Source organism: Aulonocara stuartgranti, assembly GCF_965226115.1.
Source record: "Aulonocara stuartgranti genome assembly, chromosome: 14".
Taxonomy (NCBI): domain Eukaryota; kingdom Metazoa; phylum Chordata; class Actinopteri; order Cichliformes; family Cichlidae; genus Aulonocara; species Aulonocara stuartgranti.
Window position 1 is genome coordinate 13,065,274 of NC_138950.1, and position 17,516 is coordinate 13,082,789.

The 17,516-nt window shown below is 41.8% G+C and overlaps 2 protein-coding genes across 3 annotated transcripts; both read right to left on the reverse strand.

The window, feature by feature from the left end:
* Nucleotides 1-313: 313 nt before the first annotated feature.
* pih1d2 (PIH1 domain containing 2) lies at nucleotides 314-3,633 on the reverse strand. 2 transcript variants are annotated; one of them, XM_082503572.1, is made up of 5 exons: nucleotides 3,203-3,633; nucleotides 1,467-1,593; nucleotides 1,153-1,392; nucleotides 744-1,015; nucleotides 314-598 (listed from the first exon to the last, which is right to left on the reverse strand). In XM_082503572.1, the coding sequence occupies exons 1-5, from the start codon at nucleotides 3,383-3,385 to the stop codon at nucleotides 464-466; spliced, it is 957 nt and encodes a 318-aa protein (XP_082359698.1). In that variant the 5' UTR covers nucleotides 3,386-3,633; the 3' UTR covers nucleotides 314-463. The 2 variants fall into 2 exon arrangements, with proteins under 2 accessions (XP_082359698.1, XP_082359699.1); XM_082503573.1 differs by lacking the exon at nucleotides 3,203-3,633 and adding an exon at nucleotides 1,903-2,871.
* Nucleotides 3,634-3,724: 91 nt separating this feature from the next.
* tmprss5 (transmembrane serine protease 5) lies at nucleotides 3,725-14,161 on the reverse strand. The gene is made up of 14 exons (XM_082503571.1): nucleotides 14,115-14,161; nucleotides 13,772-13,914; nucleotides 12,547-12,685; nucleotides 12,126-12,206; nucleotides 10,213-10,326; nucleotides 9,703-9,838; nucleotides 9,370-9,483; nucleotides 9,219-9,262; nucleotides 8,892-9,054; nucleotides 8,575-8,759; nucleotides 7,587-7,685; nucleotides 7,312-7,454; nucleotides 7,076-7,228; nucleotides 3,725-3,913 (listed from the first exon to the last, which is right to left on the reverse strand). The coding sequence occupies exons 2-14, from the start codon at nucleotides 13,772-13,774 to the stop codon at nucleotides 3,905-3,907; spliced, it is 1,383 nt and encodes a 460-aa protein (XP_082359697.1). The 5' UTR covers nucleotides 13,775-13,914; nucleotides 14,115-14,161; the 3' UTR covers nucleotides 3,725-3,904.
* Nucleotides 14,162-17,516: the final 3,355 nt, after the last annotated feature.

The following is a 17,516-nucleotide window of genomic DNA, read 5'->3' on the forward strand; positions in this document are numbered from 1 at the left end:
TTCGTTTTGTTGTCAATTATTCCCCCCTGCATACGGTAATGACACCAGCTCGTAGCCATTAAACACCTCCACTCACGCGCCCACACATTAATAAACAAAATCCACAGATTGTCATTAAAGTCAATTAATTTTTTTTTGGGGGGGGGGGGGGGGGGGTTAGAATTAAATTTGCTGCTGAGCCTCAGCCCACACAGCACAAAGGGACACTGTTACATATTTGTTTCACAAACATGTTGCTCTTGGAAATGGATCAATTTAGCTGTTTATTGTTAGTTAACTTGAATTCTGAGGCAGAATACGAGTCCCTCCACAGCACAATGTGCTCTCAGTGCTTTTTTCCCTTTTTTTTAATTTGTACATTGCACAACAGGAGTTTTGTTGTTTTTGTTTGAGGCATTTTCAATGCCAGTGTTTAGCTAGCTTAACAAACACTGCACATTTGTTTCTTAATTAAGGAAAATGATCACAAGACATTCACTTTCAATGTAAGTCTTCGTTTCTTCTTATTAAAGATGGCAGACGCGGTGTCTTCGTTTACAGTTTTTGGGAAGTCCACAAGCAAATAGTAAAGATCCTCCACCTCCAGTAAGACGTCATCCTGCAGAGAAAAATACATCCAGTGTGCTACTAAGGCTCGCTACAGGTCGATTATGTATTTCTTATGACATCCAGCTACACACTGACACACACTGGATTCTAAAGTGCTTCGTTATAACTGTTCAAGGGAGTGTGTAACCACTAACCTTGGACATGCTCAGCTGGCATTCTGACATGGAACAAACCATTGGCAGCTCCACCGTCAGTTCCACGCTGTCAGGAACTCCTGCTGCATCGGTCTTCACCTCGAGTCGATACTCTGGCTTCTGAGGCTCTACAGAAGCGGCTGAGATGACATGGATCAAATCCTTCTTTATTTTCTCTGCAGGCCTAAAGATAATTTGAGGAGCAGAGTCCTCTTGGTTTTCTGATCGTAGGGAGGAGATGTGCTGCAGGAGGGCAGCTGGTGTCTGACCGGCTGTAAAAAAAAAAAAAAAGGACTATGGATTATCAGGAAAATTGTTTTAGGAGGTGAAAGGAGAGTGGGTAAAGCGCATGGGTTCAACATAAAGTGCTTATCAAAGCTTGTCAGGGTTGACAGTCTTATTGCATTACCTGTGTTGGGTTGTTTGGGGGCACTGGACAACTTCTGAAATCCAAGCCGGCAGTGCAACTCATCTGGGCTACTATTTGGGCTACTGTTGACAACTCTGTACTGCTGTGATAACGTCATCCCAAGCTGCTTCTGGGCAAAGCTCAGGGCCAGCATATAGACCTGGTTAATCTCTGCTTTGTTCTCCCTACTTTCCTGCAGCAACACAGGATTTAATGCCACATCCAGCACAGTATACCAGCCTGTAAAGGAAAAAGTATGACTTTCTTGCTTGTGTCATGTAATACAAATGGCAGGTCTGCAGCTTGACACACACCTTGATCTTCATTTGTGCCTGTTTCCAGTTTTCCAGTGTACACTGGTAAAGGCCTGCTGGGATCCTGAGGCGCAGGCACACGTTTCCAGCCGCATATGTTGATGTACAGCAGGCCTTTCTTTGGTTTCTGTCACAGAAACACAGTGCTGTCAAAAGGATCTGTCAAAACAAATTCAATTTCAAAGTTCTAAGTGGATAAAAGTCTAGCATCTTTGCAGAGTGAAGAAAAAGCCTGTGTTTCTCGTGCAGCCTGTGTATTTTAGGATATATAAAGCAAGCACAGCTTACAGCTCCTCAGCAGAAATATTTTTAGGTTATTACTTTACTCTTGGTTGGATAAAAACAAGAAATTTGATGACAAAGCTTTCACAGTTTGTAATGGACTACACTAATTAATAGGACTAGAAGTTATAATCCCTATCAGTATAACACAGACCTGAGTGGGTTGGAGAAGTCCTCTAGATGGGGTGTTTGCTGCTGACCATGTGGGTATGTATCTGTCAGTGCGACACATCATCAGCTTTGTACCCCAGCTTCATAGTGCATTTCCGTAATTTCTCACAAGATTCCCTCAGCCAAAGCAAACCCACCACAGGGTGATCAGACCTGGGTGTATTTCACATGGCACCCACCAGTAATTTGGCAGGCCACACGGTCTCCTTCTGCTTCAGCCAGCCCCTGTGACTACTTTCTTTTGACAAGAGTGGCAAGCTTTTTGATTAACTTGTACTAGGCTTCCCTTCCTAATGCCTACTTCCTTCGTCAGTCTTACTGTGGAGCTGGCTGCAAAGCCCCTACAGGCCACTTACACTGAATGGACTTCCACTTTCCAGCCTTGGTCCTCTTCCTCAGCTTGCTCATGCTTTTTTCTTGTCATATGCCTTATTGATTGCATCCTCCCAAGGGACGATCAGTTCTACAGTGAAGACAGACTGGCAGGAACTGGACCAGAGAACCAGAGCTGGGTCCAGGTTGATTTCAAGTGTAAAGGTATTTCAGAAAGACGGGGTTGACATGCTATTTCTCACCTTCCCAGATGAAGGTTGTTTGTTGCAGAAAGGTGGCTTTAACTTCTAATGAGCTGCAGTTAGTCTATACTCTCCTGACTAATAGCTACCGACAAGTTAGTTGGTTATGTCACCAAGTATATCCTCCATGTGTTAGACTGCTTTTGCAGCCCACCAGGATGTGTTTGAGGGTTGCAAACAAGTAACAGACTGCTGGAGTGAGCAGTACATCATATGTGGGCTGTTTTGTTTTCATATTCCATAGCTCACTACATTTGATTGTTCTTCCTTTTTATTCCTTCCCGCATCATTCAGCGGCCTTGCTGAAGTTAGGGGACTGCTGTTGCACATCTAGTTGATTCCTGGCAGTCCCCCTCCTCCATCAGATGTCTGCATTACTTGGGTGAGCCTTTTGCAGAGTAGGTGCTGTTCCCAATCCAAATTCTCCTGTAATGTAATTTCTTGTACCAATGACAGGACCTGGGACACTGAATCTTTTTTTTTTTTTTGATGATGGGTACTGAGCTGTATCCTACCTACCTACATTTTCTGATATGACAGTTAACTTTCCCTAATTTATGTTTGAATTTAGAGTATTAATTTATGATTGGAGGAATAAAGGTGGGCTTCCTTTCTAGCTGAACCAAAGAATGTGATGAGCAACACCTGTATGGACCACAGTATGGACTGGGGCCTACACAGGAAGGAGCCTTCACGAATGAAACTCACCAGTATTTCAGTGCAGAGGCAGGAGTCCAGCTCGGGCGGCGCTCTGAATTCAGCTCCTTCCTTTATCTGTTTCTCTATAAGCGTACGGTAGGCTGCAGGGTCATTTTCAGAGAGATCATCCAGCATGGACCACAGTTTGCTCATCTGCTGCAAAACATCCTCTGTACTGCCAGTGGAGCACATGTTAAGGTAACTGTCGTACTTTTATTACCTAGCTAACTCTAGCTAGTTGGCAGAAAAAGTTTGTGCGTCAGAAAACCAGCCGGTCAGCAGTGTTATAGAGGAGCATGTGTTATAGAAACACCTTAAATAGCCGACAAATATGGAGCAGTATCACACAAATATTAATTTAAAAAAAAAAACCCTCAACTAATTACGTTCTGTAGCTCATTAGTTGTAATCGCTAACACTAGTTAGGCCAATGTTGTCAGTTGCCATAGAAACATAACACTGTTGCCACCAGGCGGTGAGATGCGGAACTGCGGCTCAGAAACCACACATGACAATAAGAAGCATAATTTATTTTCAATACATGAAAAACATAACGTAAAAATGCATGTTGATGTTTTCAGTCTGTCTTTATGTGTACATTATATAACTGACATGTAAAATAAAAAGTATCATGTATAACTGTAGTTTTCTAACGTTTCCACCAGTTTCATCAGAAGCTTCCTTCTTTTTGTTGTATTTCATGAGCCCTCCTCAGTAATTCTGCAAAAAAAAAGGAAAGAATTAATATTAGAAATCACTGTTCTGTTTTACAGTTTCCATCTCAATCCGGCTGAAAATACAAAAAGAAAGAAATTCAAATAGCGGCATGGATGAATCTAATTAGCGCTTTCTGCAGTGTAGTGATATAAGAATTTATTGTAACATTTTAGATAAGTAAAAGTATTATCCCTGTAAAAAAAGAAAAAATTCCATGATATGTAAATATCCTCAGTTCAAAGAGCTGTTACTAGCAGGGTACTTCTACAAAAACAAATGACCTATTTCACAGGCTTGCTTTGATGCATTTCTTTCTACATAATGTTTTAAAACTGGCAAAAGTGGAGCTAACTTTTTAATATATAATATATTAGGGGTGCAACAATACACAAAATTCACGGTTCGGTTTGATACTTTGGTGTCACGGTTTGATATTTTTTCGATACAAAAAAATGTTCATGCCTTTTTAATTTGTCATTTATTAAATTTTCACGGCACATTCCGCCCCACATCTCTGTGCGTTCATCATTTGTTTGAAGCCAGCTCACCTCCTGCAACTACTTTTCCGAGAATACGTGCTTCTTTTGCGGTTCGAACTCCTTCTGACATTTCTTTGGAGGTGGAGGAACATCACAGTAATTGCTTAAAGGAGCTTGCTTCTTCGACATCTTTAAGAGTTCTAAACAAATGTCTGTCCTCCTCCTGAAAATCTTATGTATGCAAACGCGTTGCAACTTCTTATCTTGTGCCCGTTTTTTATTTTGACAGCGAATACGCACCTGCGGACCACTTATGTGCAGCCCTGGTTATTTTGCTTGTCATATTGCAGCCACAGAAATTCTTTTGTCCATGAAACCATAAAGCTGCACTTTCTTTTTGCCTCATAGTCTGATTTATCATAACTTTTCCGTTTTGTGGTAAGCTTTTCTTTGGCTGTCACTTCTTCACCCTGACCTGTCTTATTTGGCTCAGCAGAACTAAAATATTGTGGCGAGCTCAGACAAGGAGGAGACGGAGGTATCGTTTGGTCTTGCTTCCCGTGAGCTAGCCAGGGAGCACAGCCGTTTATTGACATCTGCAGAAGAACACTGCCGCTAGCTAACTGCTCAGCGCGGCAACAGCACAGCAACAACAACAACACACAGGGCGCCCTCTGACCCCGGAAGGACACACCGTCGCAGCGAGAGGGCGTCACCCGTCACTATGGCAACATAAACAAAACACAACTGTACAAACAGAACCCCGAACAGCCCTGACCCGCTACATAGCCCCCACCCAAGGGGTCAGTCGTCCCCGACGACCCCATTACACCACACAAAGTCCTGCAAATGTCCAGGTGCCTTCTTTTGGCGCACCGGCCGGTCACGACCGGCGGGGGAAAAGTCACTCGGGTCAGAACATGGGGTGCCACCATCATCCCACTTCTGACACCAATGTGGCGAGCTCAGACAAGGAGGAGACGGAGGTATCGTTTGGTCTTGCTTCCCGTGAGCTAGCCAGGGAGCACAGCCGTTTATTGACATCTGCAGAAGAACACTGCCGCTAGCTAACTGCTCAGCGCGGCAACAGCACAGCAACAACAACAACACACAGGGCGCCCTCTGACCCCGGAAGGACACACCGTCGCAGCGAGAGGGCGTCACCCGTCACTATGGCAACATAAACAAAACATAACTGTACAAACAGAACCCCGAACAGCCATGACCCACTACAATATATATCCTGCTGCTTTTACACACGCACTCACATAACGCTCAGCGATTCTCTGCGCGATCAACCTCTCACATGTTTAAGCTTGCTGCTGGAGATTTCACTTGTCATGTTTGCATAGTAAGCTAACGATTGATAAGACAATGTCAGAGGAATTGGTGCACAAATTATCATCACTCACCAATCAGTGCTGTCGCTCTCTATACATAGTTTGCGCAATTGCAAAGTGAAAGCAAAAAACAAGCGCAAATTCAAATGCGATTTCAATATGTCACATATTGGCAGTGGCTCACCGATGCCAATGACATAATTACCCAGCTACATTTCCGAAAGAATGCAAAAGCATTGACATATTTTTCCTTCCTATGATAGCCCGAGACGGGCAGGGCAGATAGATTTTGGTAGCACAACTGGAAAAATCGCTAGCCCCAGGACATTAGGCAGGCGATTTTGCGAGCCCTGTATCTTATTGAGGAATCACTCATCTTTGGAAAAGAGTTTATTACAGAGAAATGGCTCTTTCCAAAATAAAAGCTATACTATACGCTTCTTCTGGGCTATATTCTCAGCAGCATATTAAACATATCAGGTCCCCATAAGGAGAATCATGTGCTAACGGCTGTCTAAATGACTCGGGTAAAGTTTGTAGCATGCGTGCTTGTTGTTTTTGTCTGCTTCCACTTGTCTTTGCACTAGGATGATGTTGGTGTAAATGTGCAGTCATATTTGTTGTGTTCCCACTAGTGCTGTCAGCGTAAATCTCGTTGAAATGACATTAACGCCACAACACGGCAAATCTCCGTTAACGAGCTACTGGCCCACATGGGGCTGGACGGCCAACAACAGCGCTAACACACTAGCTCCCACCCATGTAATTGAACATTGCATGGTACATCCAACATACTGTTTTACTTTAGTCCATGACGCGCTTACCTTCAGGGTCATACGTCACATCTGGCCAGATCTGAATGAGGGTGGGGGAGGTTCAAATTGCCATGTTGCAAGGAGAGCTTAACTTCTGTCTCGCTAGCTTGCCCTGCGCTCAGTGAATCTGCGTTCGACTACTCCGCCTAGGCTGCACTGTCGAGCGCAGATCCACTGAGCGCTCAACACAGACAGCATAGTCAGAAGGAAAGTTGATAAAATAAATCAAAGCACTGTATCGAACACACACACACACACACACACACACACATATATATATATATATATATATATATATATATATATATATATATATATCCATCCATCCATCCATCCATTCGCTTCCGCTTATCCTTTTCAGGGTCGCGGGGGGCGCTGGAGCCTATCCCAGCTGTCATAGGGCGAAAGGCGGGGTATATATATATATATTCTTTTGAGATCAATAAAGAAGTATCGAATGATACTAAACCTCTGTGCTGTCCTGTAAATAGTTAGTTATTCTCCACTGTAGAATTTAAAAATGCTGTTTACCTCTATCATCTCGTAGATCCAGCCCAAGAATTTGGCCACTTTGGTGTAAACTCCAGGATGATTGGGCTCAGCACAGCCTGTTCCCCAGCTGACGACTCCCACCAGCCTCCATACACTGTCATCCTGGCAAACCAGAGGGCCCCCACTGTCCCCCTGGAGAGGTAGACCCAAACACTGTTCACTGCATCTACTCATAAAAGAGAAGCTAAATCTAGTGGTCAAAACAAGCCTCTGACCTGACATGCGTCCACTTTTCCTTCTGTGTAGCCGGCACATAGCATCCGTGCTGTGATCTCTCCATTGTACATGCAGGAGCTGTTGCATTTCTTTGTGCTTATTATTGGGACTGGAGCCTCTTTCAGGGTGTCGGGTGAATGAACTACGGGTGAAAGTTTCAATTTAGGACTGCTCCACTAATACACTTGGCTCACTCTGTCACCATCTGAGTATGGATTAGATTTGTAGCAGAGATGCATTTGTTTAAGAGCAGAGCAGTGTAGTAACATCTTACCCCCGTCGGGTTGTGTGTATCCCCATCCAGAAATCCAGCATTGTGTTCCTCCTGGAAGGTCATAGTCGTACTGAGGCAGGCAGATGGGCCTGATTGTGTCTAGTCAAAAGGAGGAATTTTGCCTCTTAATACATTTAAATAGTTACAAGAGACATTAAGTTGTACTGCGAATATGGTTGGATTCATAAGTCATGTTAAGGAGTGTTATAAAACCACCCTTCACTGAGACGTGTTTTACCACGTTTAGACTTCAGTGTTTATCACAAGAAAGCTGTTTTCTCTTTAGTCTCTACGCTCATATCAAATCACAGCTGAAAAACAAGGAAGCTTTTATGATAGAGAAGCCAACTGTGGTCCTGTATACAACATAAAGAAAGTTGTCTCCCACTGAGATCAGAGCAAACAAAAAGGTAGCAGCCATACAAACTCACAGAATAACTTAAATATAACCGAATCTACATAAAATGCATCGTGTACAAAAATAGCCCTGCGTCTCTCTCATTGGATTCTATATGATGGCCTGATTTTTTTGTTTTTGTTTGTTTTTTTTACACTGTACAGTATTTGCATATTTATGTATTCTGTCCTTTGGAAGCTACATCTGTAATTCGGTTCATTTTTATTTATGTCAATTCAAAACAAGTCATTTCAAGGCTCCTTATGTTGTAAGGTAAAGAAGAAACAAAATGACAAAGACAGACCTAAAGATCCCTCAGGATGTCTCAAAACATCTGGAGGCAGTGCTTTAATTGTTGCTGAGACCATAAGCTTATGTCTGAACAGCTGATTCTGTGAGATGTTAAAGATATTGGGATGCTTTTCATTTGAAGTGTATATCACTAGCAATACCACTTATATTGTTTATGATAAATTGTTATTAGCATATAAAAAGGTAAACTGAAGCCAAAGTACTTTTTTTTTTTGTGTGTGTGTGTGTGTGGTTTTTTTTTGTTTGTTTGTTTTTAAAGAGTGCTGCGATGAGACTGACCTGAGAAATTGAACGGGGTCCGCAGCTTCATCAGTGCTATGTCGCTGTCGTGGGTCCTGTGGTTGTAGTTCTTGTTGTAGATGATCTTCTCCACCGCGTATCCTGCATGCTGAGCTGTTTTAGCAGAGCTGCGAGTCACAATGCCAGCATAGACCACCCAGCTGGATATCTGAGGTAGCCTGTAGCTGACATTTGGGAAAAGAAAAGAGAGTAAATCCTGATACTGCTACACCGGTACAGCTGTTAATGACTGATTTTTATCCTTCATCGTGGCTCCAACCTCTGACCTTTAGTACTTGTCAGGTCAGCAGTCTTACTTGTGTACACAGTGGGCAGCTGTGACTACCCATTGACTGGTGATGATGGAGCCTCCGCAGGTGTGACGGTTGCTGTAGTAAAGGCTGACCTGCCAGGGCCACCTGCCCAGCGTGGCCTCCACGCCCCCGATTATCCTGGGTAGCTTTGCTCGTGTGCCACACTCTAGAGATCCATTCATCAAAATGAAACGGAATTGGGTTGGTCAGAAAGAGCAGCAGCAGACGCCATCATTCATCCTGCTCCCATATAAAGCTTTTGTACAAAAACACTACTGGCCTTTGTGCGAGGCGCAAACTCAAATTAAAAGTTAAGTTTAATTTGCTCACCAAAACACTGCAAAGCGATAACCTTCCCTGTGATACAACTCCTCCTAAATGAAAATAAATTGGGTAACTAATGATGCATAATTAATGTATTAGCGGACGCAATTTTCCCTGCACCATTATGAGTGTGATGTCCTCTGACAGATTGCCTTACCTGAACTGCCACATATTTTCCAGGCTGCTCTTTTGTTCTGAGGTAATTTGTATGAAGCCGTCAGTGTAGTTTGGCCCGATATCAGTAAGGTTCACTCCTTTATGCTTGGTCAGTCTGGTAAGGGAACATTTGAAAAATGGGTGGGAGTGAGTATTGCGATAATTTAGTCTCATGAGGTGTGAAGCAAGATTGTAAATGAGGTATTAATAGATCATAAATAAGGCGAGCCTTCAACCTAAAATTAAACCAAGTTAGAGAATGGGCTCTCAGCTTTTTTAAATGGTGCTATAAAGAAGCAGCATGTGATCCTCGCAGACTGCGGAAAAGCATCACCTCAGATAACCCAGCTGTCTGCAGACCAGTGTTCCCAGCGAAGAGTTCCACCTCTCATAGCACACTGGAAGCCAGGTGGGCAGCTTCCCCAGCTGGATCTCCAGGAGGGAGTTCTCGGGACTGATTCTGTAAAACACTGAACCTGATTGATTGAAAATCCCTCCAGAGACAAGCTCTCAGTCAACGTTTATGATCAAGCCCCTTCTATGAGTGGGAAATGATTAGGGAAAACACAAGTATCTATGCTAATGTAGTCAGTAGAAACAGATTATTATGTGTGATGTTTTCATGTCGGTCAATGGGCATCTCTCAGGAGTGAAGAGAAGACAACAAGTAGCAGCTGCTGAATTTTAATTTTTGTTTCTATTCAATTAAGAAACACTTCAGAGGTGACCCATGACCTGATATAATGAAGCACATACAATAAGCTAAGCAGCCACACATTAACGTGCTGCATTATAATTCATAAAACAGTGAAAGAAACGCTACCACGAGGGAGTACACACAGACCTTTCCGCGAGTCAGATACGGAAATATCCTCCGTCACATTGCAGAAGGATGTCTCCTTTGTGTCCCCGAGCCCCACTGGACTTTGGGAGGACGATGGCCTCAGCAAAAGTTTGACTAAAAGTGGATTAAAAGAGATAATCTTTTAATCAGGCTGCAAAATGGGCAGCAAAACATTGTTGATTTTTCCTAATATTACCAGATTATCTGAATGAGAACCCAAAACAGACCAGCGTCTGGGACAGCATTAAAATGTCATTAAATATTGTTCATTTCTATCTGCAAATCCAGCTAATTAGAAAACAGCTAATTTAAAAAAAATGATTCATTTTTTCAAAATGCATTTTCTCTATCTTAACTTGAATGTTGTCGCATGTTTCCATCAAATTTGAGAGACTTCAATGCAGTGAATAAAAAATCTAAATTGGGGCAGCTGAGCCCAACATTGCCCTGATTTTTAGCTGGTGATTATAGTAAGGCTCCAAAAACACAAACCATTTAATGAATTATCAATTTTTCATGTTGTCCATTAAAATTGTTTGACATTTTAAAAAAAGTATCAGTTTACTTACACCAGAAGTCTGAATCAGGGAAATATCATTTCAATGCAATGATTTGCCAAACAATAAAAATGTGTGTTTAACTACTAGCTATACAAAGACATATGAAAAGTTTATTATTTCTTAAAACATATTCTCACTTGATTTTAAAAGTTCTGATGAGAGCAACAAAACCCTGGAAAGGTTGTGTAAGACTAGATGAGAAAAAAAAACTTGAGAGGAAGATCTCACAGCTGATTAGTTTAATGAGTAACATGATTGGGGATAAAAGAGCATTCCAGAGAGGCTGACTCTTTCAGAAGAAGAGAGACGGGTTCACAACTCTGTGGGCAAATAGTTCAACAACTTCAGTGTAATGATTCTCAGTCTAAAACTGCAAAGGACTTAAGGAATGAGGTATCTACTGCACATAATATCATTAAAAGATTCAGAGAAGCTAAATAAATGTATGGAAAAGGGTTAAACAAAAACAATCTTGAGTTGCTTGAACTGCATTAAAAGCGGGTTAAAATAAAAATCAGTGAATGGACTCAGTAACACTCGGGTATCTGCAAGTACAAGCTAAAAGATGAAGAAATGCCTCACGATTCTCTGGGCCCGAGCTCATTTGAGATGGACTGAGGCAAATTCTGTGGAAAACTCTTTTGTAGTCTGACTAATTAAAAATCTGAGATTGTTTCTAAAAACCATTTTCCTCTGAGCTAAGGAGGAGAGGGACCAATGCACATCAATGCACAGCTAAAATGCCAGCATCTGTAATGGTATGGGGATCCATTAGTGGACATGACGTGCGTGAAAGGCACCGTTATTGCTGCATGCAGAGAAGAGGTTTTAGAGTAGCATATGCTGTCATGCAGCATAACAATGCAACAATGTGGTTTTCAGGTCAGATTTATGGGTGTTTCAGCAAGACAATGCCAACCCACATTGTACACATATTATAACCTCATGGTTCTGTGATATGAGTGCAGACATGTCAGCCAATTAAATCACTTAGGAAAAGCATTTAGGTACCGGGACTAAAGCTATTGGTCTCCTTGGTGTTGTTAACACAAAAAAAAAATGATGCAGCCTTCTGAAACATGCTGGCACGTACTAATTTAAACTGCAGCATTCCAACTAATGATGTCTCCGGGAAGTTTTCAAAACTTTGACAAGCAGCTCCTGCTGTATATGTATCAAGAAAATAATTGAACCTTTAAATGCTAATATTCAATAAGCTCTGTCTAAATTTACATTGACCTTAAGATTCACAGGCGTTTAAGTATCTCAAACTGGGCCGTTTGCGCATTCATTTCCACTTCCTGTTTCTTACTGAGCTCATTTAGAGATTCTTTCACAGACACAATGACTCACCTAGAAACCAGACACCTACAACCAATCCTCCGAGAAGTCCGACTGCGCACACCGCTGCCAGCAGCCTCACCAGCCTGTGAGCTAAAGCAACAGTTAATACTGGAGTTAATGCTTGTTGAGCTCCGATGGGAGCCGAGAGAAACTGTTAAATGTCAGCCATTAGATATTGCACACAGATGCACAGCACAGAGACAGTTAGATTTATTAAACACTAAATCTACAGGCTAGGCTTTCACAAGAAAGCGCTGCTGTACATCTTGGCACTGCATTGCAGATGTTGTGCAACAGTACAAAGTCTCATTATTCCATTTAAAGCAACGTGTTAGTGTTGTTGTTTTTTTCTTTTTTGCACAAATGGAGCAAGATTGTTATTGAAGTCTGATGTCTGATGCCCATCGGGCGGTGCACTGCTGGAGCTTACCTTGAGTAGTAGACTGAAATCCTTTTAACCAGCCTTGCACTCCTTTGGCCCCTGCAACTCCCGCTGTTTTCTCAGAGTGAAAGGGATGACTGACAGCCACTGGGTTTTCAATCACTGATAATGTGTCTCCATCAAGACTCTGCAAGAACCCCAGTGGACATGTCAGACCTCAACTTCCATTCTATTCTTGTTTCATAAAGTTTTGCTAAGTTTGCTTACTCAGGACAAAAACTGTGTTCTGACCATTCGCTCATCAGCAAGAGTCTGCCTGTCACGCTCTGTCAGGTTTAATTAAGAGGACAGGTGTTTTTTTTTAACACCGACCGGTCCAGATGTATGGAGTCAGATTTGTACAGGTGTGTGTCACCTTTCTTCCTGGGTGATTAAAGTATAATGAGCTCGTTCAAGTTATTTTTCTATGCATTGGACTACACTTAATAATATGAGGCTGTGTTTTCGGTTTGTATTTTAGGAGATTTTCTTTTATTACTTTGATGTCTGAGCGTCTGTTTGTGATTGTGAAAGTAGCATCTGCTTCTAAAAGCAACATATTGAGAGCACTGCAGTAATTATAATAAAGCTCTCCATAAATGTGAGATGCAGACTTGGAATTATACAATTACAGCACGCAGTCAGTCTAAATAAATCCCATACCATCTGCTGTCATGTAACACTGTGGTGTTTGACGCAAGCTAAACATGTGATTTTGGATATGTAGTTTTTGTAGTCCAGGACTGGGGGCGGTTTCAGAAATATAGATTTAGGTAAACCTGTGCTGTGCAAAGAAGCGTTGTCTATTTTAAGCATGACTGTGGCACAGTGAATTCTGGTTAAATTAAAACTTTTATCGAGCAACGATCAGCTCCGTTTACCCCGGCAGAAAATGTTTGGATCAAACAGACGTTTTACCACTGATGCCCCTGATTGATACCGTTGGGCTTATGTTTACCTGGGGCTAAGGTGTCATTTCAGTTAGACTAATCTATGAGTAACCAAGACTGGTTTCAGAAAGTATCTTTGTGAGAAATTTCACACGGCATTAGGTCAACAGACACATTATTTCGAAAGAGAGGAAGCATTAGAAGGGGACAAACTGCTGTTTGAGTAGTTTGAAGAGAAGGGTCTAGGTGTAAGGAGGAGGTAACAGTTATGTTGTTGTCAGGCATGCATACATTAGACGTACGTTAGGAAAGGTGTAGTGAATGTCGAGTTCCCCTTTTCTTACCATGTTTTCCTTGCATACGGTCCTGAAGAAGAGTCAGCAGTGTCCGTGCTCATCTGTAGGCCTGCGCTCGTGGTGCAAAGGTCTGTCCCGCTCGCAGTCGATGCACCATTTGCCATTTAACAGAATGCAACTCTGGATTTTCCCTTCACAAAGAGACAATGAGGTCAGCAGCGGTGGCACAGAATGAAGCTGTTGTTTGTCCGGGGGAGGTGGGGGTCGTGGGGCCTGTGGAAGCAAGCTGAAACGGGCCTTTGTAGGAGGGGAGCATCTCCAGCGAGATGCGAGGTAACACTTTTCACCTGTGCCAAAAGATTGTCTATTTTCACCCGAGACACGTTATTACCTGGCAGTTTGTAGGTTCTGAGAAAAGGTCATTATTGGAGATTGTTGAAAAGTCTCACATCACGTCAATCCGCATGATTTGAAATCCAAAGCTATCATCTCAGCACTCAAGAACAAAATGAAGTCTGTTCTGTCTGCCTGCTGACAGATTAGACTTTCTCTTCTCTCTTCACTTTTTAACTGACACGCCGTCAATTTTTTTTCCTTGTTTTTCTGTATTTTGAACATCTTCTTTGTGTTATTAGGTGATTATAAGTGACCCCAATGACTCGTTTATTCCAAAAATAGATGAAATAATTAACAGCGGAGATGAAGAAGATGTGAACTGTTTGAAGAGGGTGATAAAATATCTCGAACTCTCTCGGAGAGGAGCTCAGAGTCCGCCATTAATTCATTTCCTGAAGAGACATTAAATTCCTATTCCGAGGATACGGTGAATTAGACTTGTGTAGCTAAAAGAGCATTTGATACAGGATTACTTATTTCTGTCATATTGATGGTATGGGATTAGAGTCCAGGTGAAGCGAACGACTGCCAGGAAGAAAATTCCTCCTCGTCTGACTGTCAGGGCCAAATCCAAAAGATGACCCACATCTACTCGGCTCATCTAACAGGTGTCATATGGAATTATTTGGAAATCAAACACAAAGAAATGAGCATAGCGGCAGCACCGTAAATTGCATGTAATGGAACCGCGGCTGAAATTCATATTGGTAGGGCTGTGAGGTTAATAATATTTGATGATATTAGCGTTGAGCTGAATTGTTCTATTGCAGACTCAAACAAGAGCGAGGAGAGCGTAGCTGCTGTTTGGTCATTTTCACAGGGATTTCATGTCTCCCTCTTCTGGTGAAATTTGTTTTCTCAGACAGCCGAGTAAACAGTGATTTATATAGCTGCCATTCACTTGTGAGAAACTGTTTGCGAAGATGAATGAAGCCATTTTCAGTCAGGGATATGCACCTGCATTTGTTTATGTGTTTTGTTTTCTTGCATGCATCCTCCTTTTTGTTTTTTTTGCTTCTTCTGGTGCTACAATATGCAGTCTATGAATTAGCTACAGTACGAAAATGGCTTCTGCTTTCATATTTTGCAGAAATTTTCCACGTGTTTTATGGTTTTCTTTATACTGTCTTCTAACCTAATATAACAATATAACATATCATTTAATAGAAGTTTTCCATTGTTCTGTTTTTCCATGTTTGAAAGTAATAGACACATAGAGTTTATTTAATCCCAAAGTGGGGAAATTCACTTGTTACAGGAGCTCAAGGGATGGGAAGAAAAGTGAATTAGAGCGATACTGGAAAAATAAAAATAGAAAGAAAAAAATAGATAAGTAAGAAAGATGAGTGTACAAAAAAGCCAGAATACTATGCTGTGTGCATATGGTTACTATATACACCCAGGTAATTATTGTTATTAGTATTATTTGTATATGTACATAAGGTGCAGTGGGAGTGATAATGATACACATGTATTTTAGCTAGTATTTATTCTGTGTGGATATTTTTACAGTCTGGCTGCTGTCGGGATGAAGGACCTGCGATAGCGCTCTGTCCTGCACCATGACTGTGACAGTCTGCTGCTGAAGGAGCTGCTCAGGTCTCATGCAGGGGCTGAGAAGTGTTGCCCATAATGGACTTCAGCTTGGCTAACATCCTCCTCTCACCCACCTACTCTAAGTTATAATAATAATAATAATAATAATAATAATTTAAAGAACAAGGAAAATGGTCTGGAAATACCTGTACCACTGCTTCCTTGTTTCTTTACTTGTGTGGATCCTGTTAAGAGCACAAAGAGCAAACTGTCAGATTCCAGTTGAGGTGTTGTTTGTAGCTCTGTGTTCTGTTTTTGCTGGTTGTGTCTAATGTATCAGTAGTTGTTAAGAAGGATAAAGCGTTGCCGTTAACTTTGATAATGGCGAAGTCGTTAAGAACATTTGTGAAGCGAACATGCGATCTGATCTGATGCTTGACAGAAATGTTTCAAACCAACCTCCTAATATGCTGAGGGATCATTTTCTTTATCCAGAATCCATTGTTCTGTCACCAGACGCATGCTTTGCCATCAGGATATATTAAGTGGATTTGTAGTTTGTTTGTTTTTTAAGGACTTTATTCCATTTTTTAAATTCTTTTCTTTTAACTGTGAGGTTTTGCTGTTACAGTTGCTTCTGTTATCTCAAATCTCAAAAGATTCTTCTTCTTCTGGCTGCTCCTGTTTTCTGCCTGAATACTACCTTATCCCTTTCATCCTCTTTGTCACACCAACCTGTCCTTCTTCACTTCATCCATGAATCCCATCTTCCTTTTGCATCCATATTTAACATCCTTTACCCAGTATATCCACTATCCCTCCTCTGTTCCTGTCCAAACCATCTCAACCTTTCCTCTAACCTTGTGTTTTTTTTAAACTGCTCCCTCTGATACACTCATTTCTAACCCTGCCCACACTCTCATCAAAAACCCTCTGATCTTCAGCTCTGCCACCTGTCGTCTTGTTAGCACCATTGTCTCCAAACCATACATCTTAGCAGGTCTCGCTACCATCTTGGAAACCTGCCCTTTCACTCTTCTGTCACAAATCACCCCTGACACTCATCTCCACCCACTCCACCCTGCCAGCACTCTCTTCTTCACCTCTCTTATGCGGTTTCTGTTACTTCGGATGGACCTTCACTCCCTCTGCTCGTTCCATCTTTGCCTTTCCACCTACTCCCTCTCATTCACACACATGTATTCTGCCTTGTTTCTACTTACTTTCGTTCTTATTCTCATCGGTGCATACCTCCACCTCTTCGGGCTCTCTTCCACCTGTTCTCTACTCTCACTATAGGTCGCAGTGTCATCTCCAAATGTCATAGTCCACAGAGGCGTCTGCCTGACCTCATCTGTCAACCTGTCCATCACCACTACAAACAAGAAGGGACTCAGAGACGCTCGCTCATGTAATCCCACCACCACCTGGGACTCATCTGTCACTCCAACTGGATTGTCCCAATGTCCCGCACCAACTTCAAATACTGATTTCCACAGTAGTACCACACTTCCTCTCTTGACACCTCATCATATGTTTTTTCTTGATCCACAAAGACAAAATGCAATTCCAAGTTTATCTATTTTTGTTAAACTTTTGCAACAGTTAGTCAAGGCATGATAATAAATGGGACACACGCCTCTGATAAACATCTTTTATTATAAAAATATGATCTCAATCACCAAAAGTTAAAGCTTCAAAGTGATATGAAGCTGAATCGACTTTCCTTTTTAAAACTATTTAAAAAATAATGATAATAACAATAATAATAAACACCATAATGGTTGGATTAATGTCTCAGTTGTCATATAAACAGCTCGAACACCACAAAACTAGATCGATAACGGATCATGACGACCTG

Coding starts and splice junctions, on each gene's coding strand:
- tmprss5 (XM_082503571.1), bottom strand. Junction 8,760..8,891: donor GCTGCCCACTGTGTACACAA/GTAAGACTGCTG, acceptor CCCAAATGTCAG/CTACAGGCTACCTCAGATAT. Junction 7,455..7,586: donor ATACACACAACCCGACGGGG/GTAAGATGTTAC, acceptor TTTCACCCGTAG/TTCATTCACCCGACACCCTG.
- pih1d2 (XM_082503572.1), bottom strand. CDS start 3,385: ATGTGCTCCACTGGCAGTACAGAGGATGTTTTGCAGCAGATGAGCAAA. Junction 1,393..1,466: donor AGGCACAAATGAAGATCAAG/GTGTGTGTCAAG, acceptor TTTCCTTTACAG/GCTGGTATACTGTGCTGGAT. Junction 599..743: donor GCCAGCTGAGCATGTCCAAG/GTTAGTGGTTAC, acceptor TTTTCTCTGCAG/GATGACGTCTTACTGGAGGT.